At 39.9% G+C, this 17,234-nt stretch overlaps 1 protein-coding gene across 1 annotated transcript in view; it reads left to right on the forward strand.

Annotated features, from left to right (window-relative positions):
• The first annotated feature begins 824 nt into the window (after window positions 1-824).
• TSPAN7 (tetraspanin 7) overlaps window positions 825-17,234 on the forward strand; it is a 117,350-nt gene continuing 100,940 nt past the window's right edge. The window contains exon 1 of the mRNA XM_036879495.2: window positions 825-983. Within this exon, the coding sequence (XP_036735390.2) occupies window positions 903-983 (81 nt within the window). The 5' untranslated portion in view covers window positions 825-902. The remainder of the gene's footprint in view (window positions 984-17,234) is intronic.

Below are 17,234 nucleotides of genomic sequence, written 5' to 3' on the forward strand. Positions count from 1 at the left end.
GAGTGAAATTGCTGGGGTCATACGGTAACTCTATAGCTTTTTGAGGAACTGCCAAATTGCTTTTGAACATTATTTTTTGACCTTGATACTTGTTAGGGTGGGAAAAATGATTCACAGGCACTTTAAACATTTTGTGTGCAGGAAGAATGGTACCTTCTTACAGAAACGTCTTGTCATTCAGCTTTTCAGCTTCATCATTTCAAAATGTGAGGAAGTCTCTCTCTCTCTCTCTCTCTCTTTATACTCATATATATATATATATATATATATAAAGGAGCTTCTGTGGCGGTGAGGGTTTGGGGTGTCAGCTCCCGGGTTCCTGACCATCCCTCCAGCTGTATCTCCGGCCACCTGTTACAGTCTGTTTCTGGCACACACAAAGCCTGCTTGTTCCAAGGACATGACTACTGGGGCCACTTCCATCTGAGGAGGCCTGGTGGGGCGTCCAAATGTAGAAACATGATTGCTTTTCAGGGGTACCAATAAACTTTATGCAGCCAGGTGCAGACAGTCCTGCAAATGCAGAGCCCTACTATGTACAAAGTGGAGACTTACGTGCTACGGCAGCCTGGAAAGGGTTGGCCTGACCTTCGACCCGGCCTTCGAGCTCTCGCACTCCCTCCCCACCGCCCTGCCCAGCTCCTGGGCTGGGAGTGAGGGCCTGCGCGGGCTGGCCGGGGCGCCCGGCCTTCTTAGCATGCGCAGTCGCTGCCTGGCCAGCTCCTTCAACGACCGCCCCGCAGGGAGCGCGCTCACGCACACGCACGCGCACGGCCTCGCCGGCGCGCGCACCGGGTCTCTCGCGGCACGCGCCCCCGCCCCGCCCCGCCCCGCCTCCTCCCTCCTCCCGTGCGCCCGCCCGCCGCCTGCCGCCGCCGCCGCCGCCGCCGGAGCTCTGTAGTATGGCATCGAGGAGAATGGAGACCAAACCTGTGATAACCTGTCTCAAAACCCTCCTCATCATCTACTCCTTCGTCTTCTGGGTGAGTGGCCACGCCGCGCGGGTGGTCGTGCTGCCTTCTATCAGTTGGTACAGTGATGCTCGGAGAAAGGAAGGGGGAGGAAAAAAAAACCAAGCCAAAAATCAAATTTCAGCCCCCTCCTTAAGAGATAGGCGCAGGGTACTGGGCCGGGGCTGCAGGATGGCGGGGTGCAGGCTTGGGGCCCTTCGGACCCTGGACCTTGCCCGGCGCAGGCTGCAAAGGGCTGCGTGGTGGCGGTGACTGCAGGTTATCGACCTTTCCAAAATATTTTAATGCACACATTTATTTTTTAAGCTCACAGGATAGGGTCAGCCTCTGGGGAAAGTTGCGGGTTTATTCGTCTGTTTTCCTGTCTGGACACCCCTCTCCAACCTCCCTTACCATCCTGTTCGCGGCGCTTCTCGGAGCTAACCTGGCTGGGAGCAGGCGCGGGAGCGCCGGGTTTGATCCCAGATTCCCGGTTATTCCCGACCTCGCGGGGCTGCGAAAGGAGGACACCGGGAGCTCTGTGCCTGCCTGGCCCGTCAGGGGCGACCGAAGCCCCCCAAACGCACAGATGCCCGGCGAGGGCCGGCGCCGCGCGGAGATGTGCGGAGGGACGAGGGTCTTACATAAACCAGGGGCTTCGTTGAGCTTTCTCGGCGACACAGGAGATGGGTCTTACGACCTTTTTCCTACTTTCCTCCACCCTTACACTCTTCATCTGGTCTTTCTGTCATTGCGTGAACCCAATCCGCAGAGCTCTGCGGGAAGACCCTTGCCACTTGGTAACAGCAATAGCGCCCCAAATCTTCTCCCCATTGAACCGGTGCTGCTCGGTCCTTGAAGCTCAATGCAGAAGGGTGACGTCAGCCCCTCAGCTGAGGCCTCGGGGGGCTGCGTGGTGCACCTCGCGGAGGGATGCGCCCTAATGCGCGGGAGGAGGAGGAGGAAGAGGGGGCTCAAGGCTTGTGCCTTACCTCATCCTGTTTGGCAATTGGTGGAATCAGTGGGGCTGACACTGCAGTGATTCACTTGGAGGCGTGGGTGGTACCTAAAGACCATTCCCCGTTATTTCTCCTTCCATGTAGAAAACTCCCCTTCGCAATTCCCCATTCCCACACCAAGCCACAGCCACCCTGCAGAAGAATGAATGTCTGTCCCCCCCACCCCCCACCCCCGAACACACACTAAAACAATAATCTGGGTCATTTCAGCTTCCAAGGCAGTCATTTTGAAACCTGAGGCTCTGTAGAAAAACCCAATCTTTCTTCTGGTGGTTTCTCTCCTAGCTACCCACCACCCCCTCCCTCCCCCTGCCCCCCTCAAATTAGCCCTAATTTTGGTTTGAAACTGGACACAGTGCTCTATGAGGGACCCATACCAGGCCTGGTGGTGAACCAGGTTGTTTGTAATGACCAAGGCAAGAACTGAAATTTATTAAAGATTAAAAAAAATTCCCTAATGCCCCTACCCCTGAGGGGATTCATTTCCTTGTCACTAGCATTGGTAATTTTTCAGGTTGGGGAAACTGGACTTGGCACCAGGCATAACAAGAGCTCTGCATCGAGATAGGACAGGTGAACTGGTATATTTATTATACAGGGCAAACACAGAAATGGACTTTACTTGGACTGAAAATGAGACAGGTTGAAAAATTTCAGTAGTGGCATTGTGAGCTATGCACATGGATCGTATCTTATGTTCTGCCTGGAAAAAGCAATAGTGTATGCTGGTTGCTGAAACTTCCTAGTAGCCATTCCTGGGAACTGGTTTGGCTTTTTATTTATTTCCTTCAATCTCTTTGTGTTTGCCCCATTAGTATTCACTTGACTTCCTATTTGTTACTGGAGTAAATCATATGGGTGATTATTTTTAGCTTCCTGGAAAATAATGTTTACAGTATATATGAAGGAGTGTTGTTCCTTAGGCATCACTGCAGGCTGGTAAAGAAGCGAGTCTTCTAGACAGGCTTTTCATATCAGCTCTTTAACTCTTACCTCTCCTGACTGGGTGAATCTATTTACAGTGCCCCCTAATACATCTTAAACAAGCACTGCATTTTATGTCCTCTGAAGAAGATGTCTGCATTTTAAGTTTTTCCTACTTTCAAGATTTTTATAATCTTAAAATGTTTACCTGGAGCATTTTCAATAGTTTAGATAGCATTGAATAATCATTTCCTACTTCACAATCAAAAGAATGAGATTTCTTCAGATGCAAGGGTATTTTAAGTAAGACACTTCTGTTAATAAACCGTGGCCCAAATGCCATGTTTTCCATGTACCTTAAGAGCTATTTTTTTAAGAGCTATTTTTTAAAAACAGCTTTATTTGAAATATAACTCACATACCATATAATTCACCCTTTGTAAAGTATATAATTGTGGTTTTTAGTATTCACACATATATGCAACCATCACCCCAATTTTAGAACATTTTCATTATCTGAAGAAGATACCCCATGCCCTTTGCCTATCATCCCCCTTTCCCCTCAACCCTCTATCTCCATTCTCCCACCCCACCCCCCAATCCTAAACAATCACTAATCTACTTTCTTTCTGTCTATTGATTTCCATATTGTGGACAGTTCATATAAATTAAATCATATGTGGTCTTTTGTGAATGGCTTCTTTTGCTTAGCATGTTTTCAAGATTCATCTGTGCTCATTCATTTTTATGGCCAAATAATGCTCCATTTGTATGACTATATCCATTTTGTTCGTACATTTGTGCATTGATGGGAATTTGAGTTGTTTCTACCTTTTGGCTATTATGAATAACAGTGCTATAAACATTCACATACAAGTGTTTGTGTGAATATGTTTCCAATTCTCTTTGCTGGGTCACGTGATAACTCTATGTTTTATCATTTGAAGAACTGCCAGAGAGTTTCCAAAGTGACTGTACCATTTTACATTCCCTCCAGCAGTGTATGAGAGTTCCAATTTCTCCACAGCCTTGTCAACATTTGTTATTATCTGACTTTTTGAGTTTAGTCATCTCAGCCTAGTAGATATCTAATTGTGGTTTTGGTTTGAATTTCCCTGATGAGTAATGATGTTGAGCACCTTTTCATGTGCATGTTGACCATTTGTATATTTTCCTTGAAGAAATTTCTGCTCGTATCATTTGCCTTTTTTAAAATTTGGGTTATTCATTTATTGAGTCGTAAGTGTTCTTTATATATTCTTGATTCAAGTCTTTAATTCAGTATATCATTTGCAAATATTTTCTCCTATTCTATGGGTTGTCTTTTTACTATCTGGATGGTGTCCTTTGAAATACAGAAGTTTTTATTTTCATAAAATCCAGTTTACCTAATTTTTTTTGTTGTTGCTTGTACTTTTGGTGTCATATCTAGGAATCTTTTGCCAAATCCAAGATCATAAAGAAAATGCTGTTTGTAACAGTAAGTTATCAATGTGTCTTTCTATAGTACCTAGAGCTATGTCTGGGCATAGTAGGTACAAACATTTATTTGTCAAAATTTCTGAGGTTCTGTCAGGTAATTAACAAAAAAGATGACTGGTGTTCTTTTAAGCAGAAGATAGTGCAAAGATTAGGCAGAATTGTTTCCTGTGTGTTCTTTGTTAACCATTTTAATAAGACTACTTTTCTTCCCTTCCCTTAGTTTAGATATAGGACTAGAAGGCATTTGACCTTAAAATGGTAGTAGATCAGTAGCATCGAGAGGCTGATGTACCTGAGCGTATACTAAAGCAGAAGTTTGCAGTTATGAAAGAGAGATCTTTGTTTTATCTGGCCTCCTCTTCTGTCTACACTCACTCCCTCTGAGGGGTTCTTCTAAGGCAGTGATCCCAACAGAGGACAAATTTGTCCCCGCACACCCGACGTCTGGCAATGCCTGGAGACTTTTCGATCACAGCTGTGGGTGGTGGGTAAAGGCCACAGGTGCTGCTCAGCCCCTCACAACAAGGATTATCTGGCTCAGAATGTCAACAGTGCCTGCAACCTATGCACTATTGGACTTTACATAGTAGTAAGTCCTATGAAGAAAAATGGAGTCTTAGGCAAAACTTTCCATATTTACTGGTGTTTGGAACCACCACACCAGAGCATGCTCAACAAAATCACAAGAAGAAAAAAATTCTCTACGGCTTACCAAAATTCTTTATTTGAATACAAAAGGTAGGTAGTTCTTTATGTAATAGTGCTTTGGCTAATTTATCTTCCAGTTAAATAACATCACCTGAATGCTAGGTAAGCAGATCCTTTATTTTCCATGATTTTTATGTTTCGTTTTCAGGTTTGTAGAAGAGGAGGGAAAAACAACCTATGAGTAAGTTATCCTGTGCTTTAAAGACTAGCAAACAGTTCTTGGCACATAGTAGGTTTACTGAAGAAGTATTTACTGAATGAATAAATGAATAAATAAATTTTATTGGCTACTCTTGGGCTCATGTGTTTATTTCAACTCACCTCAGTTGGGAGGCTTTTTTCCAGTCTACCTGTGATGATTCAAATGTGTTCCTGACATTGATGTATGGAAATGTGGGAGGGCTTTATAAAGACTTGCTTATCCTAATGATAGTTCAGTTATTATATTTTTAGGATCAGCTACTTTGCCAAATATTTTAGTTATCTCAAATTTTAATCTGAATTTAATTTAAGCTTGAATAAAATGATATCTTGTCCTAATACAAAACCTTCACAACAAATATAATTTTTTCAACAACAAACAGGAAATCTTTATAAATGTGGTGCTTACAAGGTAAATTCTGTTTTTATATATGTGTTTTTAAGTGTATTTTAAACACATCTGAGTTTTAAACTAAGATTTAAATCCATTGTATTTAAATCTGCTAAATATTGTGAAGAGAAATACCCCTTCATTCCAGCAGTATAGGGTTTGATTTCTTTGATTATCTAAGGAGGTAGTTAGCTTATCAATGGCACTATCAAATTCTCTTATGGTGAAATATGAGTGATTTTTTTTTCATTTGGGAAGCATCACAAATTTTGGAGGAGGGGGGAAGATTTTTAAAAAATTAACTCAAAATGTTTTTTTTCTTTTGTTGTCCAGAAAGTTTAGGTACTTGAGTTAAATAGAGGGGAAAAAATGTTAAGGGGCAGTCCCTAACATTTTACCAAATGTCTGAATTTGGGCACATACTAAAGTTTATCCTTGTTATTTTGCATGTCAGTGTAATTCAACATTCAGTGAATATCTTCTATATAACAGGTATTTCAAGAGAATGTTTACCAACTTCTACTAGCTGTTACTTTCAGCTTTACCTTCACTTCTAGGTAATATACCTTTTTTATTACATCTTCACGTTTCAGTGTTAGGTGTTATATATTGTCTTCCTGCTATGGAAGGTGAAGATTTAGCTCTCCTATCCGTTTCTCTCATGCTTACATCTTTCCAACATTGGGGTAGACCCCAATATGTCATTTATCATTTTATCATTATCACATATGATTTTGGTTAGAGCAGGGACCAGTGACTACATTAATGTGACTCAGCCTAGTCACCGCTGAGGCATGTAGTATGTATATTATGATTGCTTATACAGCTTTTGAGTTTCCCTGTAGTTAAAAATTTATTTGTTTTATATCCTTTGCTTGTTGCCTAGTTTTCTGTGTTCACCTCCAATTTATCCCCATACTGTCCTCAAGAACTGTCTATCTTCACTCAGTATGTTCAGACACTTCAGGTACCCTATCAGTTCCTATTGGATAATTTCTCTGAGAGCATTCTGACCTTCAATCTCGCAGGCATTTGAAACAGCAGACATCATTATAATGTCCCTTTACCATCATCCTAGGGAATTCTGTTTCCTTTTATGTTGGATCCTTAGTGTCCTAGATGTCCCAGCTTTCCCTTTCTTGGTTTGTTTCTTCATTTTGGTGAAGCAAATCTTGTAGTAACTTTCTGGAAAAGAGTGTGTGGGAGGTTAATTTTTTGACCCCCCAGTCGTCTTGTTCTTGTTGTTGCTGTTGAGAAATCAAATATTATCCTGATGCTTCTTAAATTCTGCTTTTCTTCTCTAAAAGCTTTTGGAAACTCTTTCTTGTTCGTAATGCTCTGAAATTTCACAATCATATGCTCTGTTGTATATTTACTTTCACCTCTTTCCTGTGCACCCTTTCCATTTGGAAACCCAGATCTTTCAACTTTGGGAAACTTTCTTGAAGCTTTTTTTGTAAGTTTTGAATTTTGTTTTAAAGTTTCTTTCCCTTCATTTTCTGTCCTCTCTCTTTCAACATTGGACCCCTTAGATGGATCCTCCAATTTTCTCCCTGTCTATTGTCTACCTCTTTGTCTTTTTATTCTACTTTTTGGGCAATCTCTCCCACTTTATCTTGTCTGCTATTGCACTTTTTCATTTGTTTTATATGATGATTTCTAGGGGCTCTTTCTGAGGTCTGAATATTCCTTTTTCTGCATCTGCTCTTATTTCATAAATGTGATATCTTTTAAAAATCCCTCTGACAATATTAATGATTTTTTTAAAGTTTACTTCTTTCTGCATAGTTTCCACCAGACTTCTCTGTTTCCTGGCATATTACAGAGTAACCTCAAATTTCTGGTAACTGTTTGTTCTTCATCCTGTCCATGTTTAAGAGGGGAGCACTAAAAAGTTTATTTGAAACTCCTAGTGTGAAGTGGGACTTCGCTGATTGTAAGCTGGCTCATTTGGCTGGTCCATTGGGTTTTGGAACCAAGGTCAGTACCTTTAGATCTTTTCCTTTAGTCCAATCAGATTTCCTACAGAAACAACTCCAATCTTCTCTCTGGATGAAGAAGGTTAGGGATATGGGTGTCTCCACATGCTATATATAAACCTTTGTTTAAACTCCTGTTTCGAGTATGGAATCTGTGTCCACTGTGCTTTTGTTCCCCAGTTCAGAGACTCTCTGTTTCACCCTCCCTAGAAAATAAATTTCTAAGCCTGTGCTGGAATGAAGGAGGGCCAGAGACAGGAAGTTGGAAGAGATCTAATTGCTTTTCAAGAATGTTTTTACCAACTCCTCCTTATTTTAGCCCCCTTGCATCCGTAGTTTTAGTTGCATGGAGCTGCTTTTTGGTGGTGCTTGTGTGCAAATATTTTATTCTTGGCCTTTCTCACAGCTGCTGTAAGATTTTGCTTTTTCTCAGCTTCCAAAATGTCACTGTGGTTGTCTCCTCTTCCATTCTCTTTGTTACTCTGAGTTAGAAAAATCCTTTTAGTATCGTTTTAGTGGGGTTTTGGGAGCTAGCCAAGCTAAATGGACATGTTTAATCCATCATCTTAAATGGAAGTCCTTTGTATCTCTATATTGCATGGTACTAATTAAACACATAGTTGATTGTGAGTGATTGAATAGAGCATCTACAATGGTCATCATCGGGCTATTCTAGTAGACTTAGTATCTGCTTTTCCATTTCAAAAAGTTTTTGGATGCCGAGGGGAGTTTGGAACAGGCTTCCTGAGGGACATCTTCTTTGAGGTCATCTGGTCATCAGGGACTGGAGTTGGATAGATGGCAGTGAAACTCTGAAGATTGCTGCTGCTTTTTATGCCCTTCTAGTTTTTTCCCACCAGTAGAAGGTTCATGTGTCTTCTGACCTAATTCAGATCTTGCCACATTGATCGCATGTGGAAGCAGCAGAGTTTAAAGTATAGTGGAGAGTGGGGTGCTTGAGATAAAATTAAATGAGGACCCTTCATGTTTATTAAAGGGCTTCTATTAATCTGAAGAGTCTTATTTAATCAACTTTGCTTCCTATATGCAATATGCTCTTAGGATATGTGCACAACCTTTTATAGCATTTGGGGAACATTGTCTTTCCCACTTAGTAGTTGCTTAGAAACTAGCTGAATTTTTGTCCAAATAGAGTGAAATACTTTCATCAATTTTAATTATAGCTAGAGTTCTTGATTTGACCCTACTGTGAGCTACATCACTTATGATTCACTGACTGTTCACCATTATATGCTCTTTTAAGCAAGCACCTCAAAAGGTACTGAGAATTCAAAGTCATCCCTGACTGTGTTTCCTTGTTTAAACATGTTAAAACCTTGACATAGGTGACTAATGCACTGTGCAACCAATTTGAAACATACTTTAAAAATATAGTCTTATGTCTTTTCCTCCTTTGGCCCCATTACAGCACCTTCCGATTTGGGTTGTCTCCTCATGGCAAGCAGATCGTTGGATTACTGCTCTTAAATTTCTTTCTTTGGCTGTTGTCCCTCTTGCCAGACGGAATGCTTTTCATTCTTGGCTGAAAATTTTTGTTTGCTTTTATGTAGAGCCCCAATACTCATCATAAAAGGATGTATGGGAAAAAGGTCAGAGAGGGTTTTCCTTTGTGTTGTTTTCCCTTTGGGTTATTTGATCAGTTGAACATGTAAACATGTGAAAGAGTTTCGTGGTAGAGTTAAGGATCACAATTGTATTGTGAAAGATTTTCATTAGTGTTTTCTGTAAGGTATGGTGGGCTTTTGCGTCATCATCTGTTTTAGGAGAAATTGTAGGTGCTTTATATTAGAAGATGGGGTGGGTTAGGCACAGGTCCTAGTTGAGCAATCTACATTAGTGATTCTCAACCCTGCTTACCAGGATTGCTTAAGGGCCCCTAAAACATACACTGAGACCCCACCCTAAGAGATTCTGATTCATTTTGCCTGGGGTGGGGTACCAGCATTTGCATTTTAAAAATAATCTCCCAGGTGATTCAGCTGTGCAGGTAGGATTGAGAACCACTGATTCAGAGAGAACTCAGTATATAATAGCATCTTGGTTCAAGTGAGTCTCTTGGATCTAGAGATAACTACGGAATTTCTAGCTATTCAGTATCTAGCATTGGCCTATTGATTTGGTCTGCTTTGTCCCAAAGTCTGAGGCTACAACTCCAGCATCTGTTAGTAAACCAAAAGGGCCTTCTCATATTAAGAGACTTTGCTAGTCATTCCTGACTAGAGGAGTGCTCATCAGAATCACTAAGGAGCTTTTTAAAACAGATGTTTTAAAATTCCTATTCTTGAAGTTTCGATTTTAGTTGATCTGGAGAGGGGCCTGGGTATGTATTTTCAAAGACCATTTCTAAGGTGGTTCTGATTCCTGTGTGCCTTTGTGGTCCATGATGCAGTTTGTTATAAATATATTTTTACCATATGAGTATTTTCCTGTGATGTGATCTTTGGTACAATGAAGTTAGTTTGAGGAGAAGGTTTCACAAGCAAGATGTAGCCAATCTAGTATTTTTTTCTCATCCAATGAACTGGTCTCTGGTAAGGGTCTCCAACTGAACTCTTGGAGTTTGGAGTAGTTTCTGTTCTTTAGGAGGAATTTGTTTCTGTTCAAAGTTGCACTGATAAGTTAGGAATAGAACTGGTTTGCCCTCTGTCAAAAGATTGGCCTATTAGCCAATATATAAAACAAAAAGCTGAATTTATTATTTAAAAAGTAGGAGAGAGTTGTGCTAGCCAAACACAGTTTATGAGTGAAGCACACTGCTAATCTTTTTGGGAAGCATGGTGGTGTCTGGACACTGCTTTAGTTACAGAGGCATGAGTGGTTGGCCTCGGCCTTAGAACTAGGGCTATTAGGGTGAGACTGCCATTGACTGACTCTGAAAAGTGTGTTCTCTGCAGTGTATCTGCTGCTGATAGACTAACCTTGAATTGTGTGAGGCTGTCATTGTAATTGGCTTCCAAAAGTATGTTCCCTGAAGCAAGTTGAGTTGTTTGAATAATTAGACTGAGGTGAATTGCCATTGATCAAATAGGTTTAAAAGTATGTGCTGGTGGTTACTAGTTGCCATGCCTACTGAGTAATCAATCTTCTTCTCCCAGAAGTGTAGAGACTTATTCTTGCCTCAGACTATCAATTTTTGCTTCTCAGTGAAATGATGTTGCTTCTGCCCCTCAATTCCCATTTTTTCCAAACATCATCATGGTGATGTGTAGAATTCCTGAGTCAGTTCATTGTTCTAGTCATTCCACAAGCACTAATTGAGAGTTTATGATTTCTAGGGTTGAACCAGGGCTTCCCAGAGGTAGACCCCTCTGGGTCAAAAAGGAACCCAAAGCTTGAAAGTGAAGCTAAGTGGTAAATTTTCCTAAACATCCGATCTACATCCTTGTCTCTACTTGTGTTCCATTTCTATTTCTGGTGAAGCTTTTGAGGATTTCCTGTTTCTCTCAATTTCTGTTTCATATTCTGAACAGTATCACTCATTTGGTATTTTAACTATTGCCTTCTATTGCAGGAGATTTGAAATTAGTCCTGTATGACATCTTGGCTTGGACATTTGCTCTGTGTCCTTATGAAAGTCACATAGTCTCTCTGAGCCCCAGTTTCCTCTTCAGAATTCAGCTTAAGGACCTCAGTCAAAGTTAAATGACATTCAAGTTTTGTAAAGTGTGACACGTTTATGTTTTGGCAACATTGTTCCCGATGATGTAGAGTATTGCTTTTTTCTTAATTTCTTGTACATGGGAGGTACTATGTCAATCTTTGGTAAATGAATAAATTCATCAGAACATTCCTGATCCTGGAAATTAAGGATAATTAACATTTTGGGTTTTATAGTTTGCTACCAAAGAGAGCTGGGATTCCAGATGGGTTTGAATGAGAACCAAAAGTTTAGGTCACTCAGTGTAGCCCTGTCATCAGGATAAGGTTATTCCTATCTAGGATAATTAAAAATTAGCCTTTTACTTAAAATCAAATGAGGAATTGATGATTTCTCTTATTTTTTAAAAATAACCTTTTTAGAACAGTTTTAAATTTACATAAAAATTATGTATTTACATAAAAAATTATGTGGAGATAGTACATAGAGTTCCCATATATGACACAGCCAGTTTTTCCTATTATGAACATCTTACGTCAGTATAGTACATTTTTTACAGTTAATCAAGGTTGCTATATTATTAATAAAGTCCCTACTTCATTCAGATTTTCTGACTTTTTACCTAATATATCATATCATTAGGCTACCACATTACACTTAGTAGTCATGTCTCCTAAAACTTTTGGCTGTCACAGTTTCTCAGGATTTCCTTGTTTTTGGTGACTGACAGCTTTGAAGACAAAGTACAGGTCATGTACTTTGTACCATGTCCCTCACTTGGAGTTTACCTGATGTTTTTCTCATGATTACTGGGAGTATGTGTTTTGGAGAGGAAAACCACAGAGGTTAAGTGCCATTTTCATCACATCATATGAAGGGTACATGCTGTCAGCATGACTTACCACTGTTGATACTGACCTTTATTACCTGGCTGAGATAGTTTGTCGTGTTTCTCTCTAAAGTTACTCTTTCTCCGCCTTTCCATACTGTACTCTTTGGAAGAAAGTCATTATGCCTAGTTCACACTTAAGGAATAGGGAGTTATGCTCTATTTCCTTGAGGGTGGAATATCTACCATTATTATTTGTATTAACAGAGATGCTTTCCATTCAACAAATGTTAAACCAACAGTAAATATTTGTTCAAACAAATAGTGAAATATTAAAAGCATTTGTGTCAGTTGGGAAGTGGATGGATTCATGCTTACCATTATTATTTATGATCTAGTAAAAGCAATAAAAAAAATAATGTTGGAAAAAGAAGAAATAAATTATCTTTTCATGAATGCAATTGTATACTAAGAAACCCAGCAGATTCTAGTTTTTTAAAAAAAGTTACTAAGAATTTGGTAAAGTGGTTGGATATAAGATAAAAATACAAAAATTACTTCCTTTTTCATTATTTTAGCATAAACCTTAGGAAATGAGGGAGGAAAAAATTCTAGTCTCAGTAGCAACAGAAATCATAACTGCTTCAGAATAAAGTTAACAAGAAAGTAAGGCTCTTTGAAGAAAACTAAAATATTATTGGGGGTCATAAAATAAGATCTGAACAGATTAAAGGACACTGTGTTCTTGAATGGGGAGATTTAATATAAAAATATGAGTTTTCTAAAAAATAGGTCGAATGCAAGTCCAAATAAAATCCCAACAGGACTTTTTTGAGGGGAGGGAGTGGTACTTCATAAAATAATGTTTATGTAGAAGAATAAATGCTGAGAAATCAAGAAAAGAATTTGGTGGGGGGGAGGTGGGAGTGTGTACCTTAACCAGCTATCAGAACATACTATTGTGGCTGATAGACTGTAAGATGGCCACCATGATCCCCACTTTCTGGTATTCATATCCTTGTCCAATCTCTTCCACTTGGGTGTAGGCAGGACCTGTGACTTCATTCTAACTGGTAGAATACAGCAAAGGTGTTCAGATGTATATTAATACATGTACATGATTACATTAGATAAGGTTGTAATGTCTATCTTTCTGAGAGACTCTGTCCTTGACTGGCTTTGAAAAATCAAGCTTCCATGTTGTGATGTACCCTGTGGAGAGGGCCACATGGCAAAGAACCGAGCGTAAGCTCTGGCTCATAGCCACCAAGAAACTCAGTTTGGCAGCCAGTGAGCAACAGAATGGTGCCAATAATCGAGTGGTCTTAGAAGCAGATCCTTCCCTATGTAGGCCTCAGATGAGACTGCAGCCACATGACATGTTGATTGAAGCTTTTGTGGGATTCTGAAAGAGAAGATCCAGTTAAGCTGGACTCAGACTTCTGACCCCACAGAAGCTGTGAGGTAATAATTGTATGCTATTTTTTTATCTCTGCATTTGTGGTAATATTGTTATGTAATAATCCATAACTAATACAACTATCAAGTCACTAATTGATTAAATATGATGTTGACTTAGAAATAGATGAATAGGTCAGTGGAATAAAGAAGATAAATTCTAGAGTATATGGTTTAAAAAGGGATATTCATTTTAATGAGAGAAAAATAGGTTTAAATGATGCTAATACTACTGGATATATGGAAGAAAATAAAGTTGGAGTTCTTATTTAAATTATATTAAGATTTTTGGTTGGTTTAAATCCTTAAATGTAAGAACAAAACAAAATCCTTTAAGAAAATATAAAGAACATATGTACAACATAGGAGTCAGAGAGACTGTCTTAACCAAACTGGAGACTCAGAAGCAATTAAATTAAAAAACCAATGTACTTGCTTATAAAATTTTTAATTATGTGGCAAAAGGTACAATACAGTCAATTAAACAGTTGTGGTGAGATAAGGAGCTAGTGCCAGACTGTTAACTAATATCCAGCTTTCTTCATTAAGAAAGTCTTGTTACAAAGAACCTATTTATATTCTGATGCAAGCATCTGCTCATTTTGGACTGATAACAGTTTGCTGACAGGCAATGGCCCACTGAACACACTTTGGGAATTACCACTGTAGGGAAAGGGGTCAGTAAACTGTTTCTGTAAAGGGCCAGATAGTAAATATCTTAGACTTCATGAGCCAGATGGTCTATGTTACAACTGCTCAGCTCTGCCATTGTGTGAAGGTGGCACAGACAAATTGTAAATTCATAAGCAAGGCTATATTCAAATAAACTTTATTTACAAAAAGAGTGGCCGGCCAGATTTGACCCATGGGCTGTAGTTTGCAGTCTCCTGCTCTAGGGGATACCAATATAAGGAATGTATAATCTTTAGCCCCAAGAATTACAGTTTAAAGTTTTATGTTGGCCTATAGGAGTAGGAATGAAGCAAGCCTTACAATTTTTAGCTTGAAGTAGGTAGTCGTGCACTATGCAATAAGGCTGCACTTGAGCACTTCAGATGTGGATAATACAAATTGAGATGTGCTCCAAGTGTGAAGTACATATCCGATTGTGAAGATTAAATATACAAAAAGTAAAATATCTCAAATTTTCTGTTGACTACATGGTGAAATGGTAATCATTTGGACACGTCCTGTTAAATAAAGCATTAACATCAATTTCCCCTGTTTTAAATTTGAATGTGCCTACTAGAGAATTTAAAGCTAGATACGTAGCTTGCCAAAACATCTCTACTGGACTGCACTGGACTAGAGGTACTATAAGTTTAAATTAAGTGCTGCAGGACCAAGGGAGAGAGCTCATCTAGCTGGGGAATTTGGAAAGGTTATGTGGACAGAATCGGCCTCAGAGCATGATGGGATTTTGACAAGTGGTGTTCTAAGAGGTAATGAAGAATGGAAGATATGGCATAAGTAGAAAGCAGAATGGTCTCTGGGACAGGAGTGAGTTTAGCTATAATAAGGGACAAAGTGTGTGATAAGTCTAGGTGAGTAGGCACAGGCCGTATTGTGGGTTGACTGCATGGGTTAGGGCTTTCGACCTCTTGGCTCACAGAAGTTGGACTAGACCATATTTCTGAGCAGGAAGTGATAACTTTGGAAGCTGTGCACAGGTTTAATCTAAAAACAGTAGGTTGGTTAGGTTGGAATAAGAAAGTCAAGAATGGTGAAGCCAGGTTAATTAGGAAAGAACAAAGGTCTGATATAGGGTGACAATGAGAATGAAGAATAGAGGACAGTAGAAAGCAACTTTGTGACGTGGCAAGGATATTTGTGAGTGATGGAGAACCCCAGTGTTGTGTGCTTGAAAAACCTGGACGACAGCGATGCTCCCTTGGAAATGCAGAATTTACACAACTGATTTAATACTAATATGATGTGTTCCATTTTGCATATGTTTAGTTGAGATGTCAGTAGATTTAAAAGATGGGCTGGCTCACAGAAGTTTGCTCACTTGTGTTTTTTGCTGACAAAAGGGCCCCTGGGCAATTCTTGACATTTGGCTGTATCTCTACTTCCCAACCTTCCCTATCATCCACCATGGTCACAGTTAATTGACTGGGGGAAAGGAGCAACCCTTGGCTGTTTGCTTGTTGGCTGGCCAGTAAGTGGCACCTCAGATGATCAGGTTTGTAAGATCTGAAGGGGGTGGTCTTTTTGTAGGCATCTCAACTCGAGATACAAGAGACACAGCTGGTGTAGGGACAGTAGAAAGAAACACAGGGAGAAGTAGTTGGGAAAGAGAAAACCTGGCTTGAGGGGAGTGGTGGAGAGCTGAGTGGGACCGGTGAACTGGCCTCTAGACTTAGTAGGCTCCTGGACAGCTCTACAGCAGTCCATGCTTTCCCTTCTGCCCTGGAAGAGTAGCTTTTCATAGTTCTGGTGAGGTGGCCAAGCAGGTTGATTTCATCCTCCTTTTTTCCTAACATCTTCCTTTTTTCCTAACAGTAGAACTCCTTGGCTAACCAAAAAGGCTGATCAGGTGAATGTTTGAAGTTGTTGGAAAGGCAGGTTTGGAATTAAAAGAGGGGGTTGGTGTGGAGATGCAACGCTGAGTAAAGCCCATTTGTTCATGTAAGAGGCATGAGATCATAAACAGGATTCTTTTCAACCGTGAAGTGAGCCCAGACTTCTAAATACAATTGATGTCAAATTGCTTGCCGGTAGTAGATGTAATAGGTGTAGCAAAGCACTCAGCCAGCATTCAGCACTAATGGAAGCCTGAGTTTCCAGTAAGTCTTGTTTAAGGGATGAAGGTTCTGCTGGGTAGGAGCAAGTTCTTGGAGCAAGTTACTTATTAATCTCCTTAACAGCAGCTGCTCTGTTTGCAAAGTGAGGCTGGCAGTTGTTTATATCCTTCAGAAATGTTTTGAGGAGAAACAAGTAACTGCTTTGTATGTTGTATTTTTCATCAGATACTCCTGGTCTGCAGGTGGTAGCTAGCCTGACAGTTTTTATAAACAGCTTAGAATAGGCAGCTCTGAGTGGGGGCTCAGTGAATGCTGGGGACTTCGATTTGGTCTAGATGACAAATGTTGGTGAAATTCATTTTCCCACATTGTTGAAAATTTGGGTCAAAGTCTTTAAAACTAAGATGTCAGGAGTTAACTCTGTGTATATAGCATGTGAATTATTTTGAAATAAAAGTACAAGAAAGAAGAGGTGCATAAATGGATATTTTAATCAAGTTCCAGTAAGCGCCTAGAAAATTGTGTCCATATGGTATACCAGTTTTGTAAGGAAAAAAACAAATGTAATGAATCTTGAGGGATACTCATATCAGAATGTTCATAGCTTTGGTTGGGTGGTAAGGTAATTCATGAGTTACTTTTTCCTTTGTGCTTTTCTTTATTTTCCAAGGTTTTCTTGTTCTCCTCTTACGTATAACATGAATTACTTTGTAATTAAGGAAACAGTTAACAGGAAAACAAAAATTTTCTGAGCATTTTACATAGCTATCTTTTGTTTCTCAAAGATGGGGGAGTGCCTGTGTTTACCATGACATCTCATTTATAAGGCAGCAGTTCTTTGACACAATCCATTTCAGTGATCAGATTAAAGCAAAGCAAAACACATTTAACTTGGTTTTACACCTTGTCTCTTCAAAATAAAGGAAA

The sequence above is a fragment of the Manis pentadactyla genome, chromosome X, assembly GCF_030020395.1.
Source record: "Manis pentadactyla isolate mManPen7 chromosome X, mManPen7.hap1, whole genome shotgun sequence".
NCBI lineage: Eukaryota > Metazoa > Chordata > Mammalia > Pholidota > Manidae > Manis > Manis pentadactyla.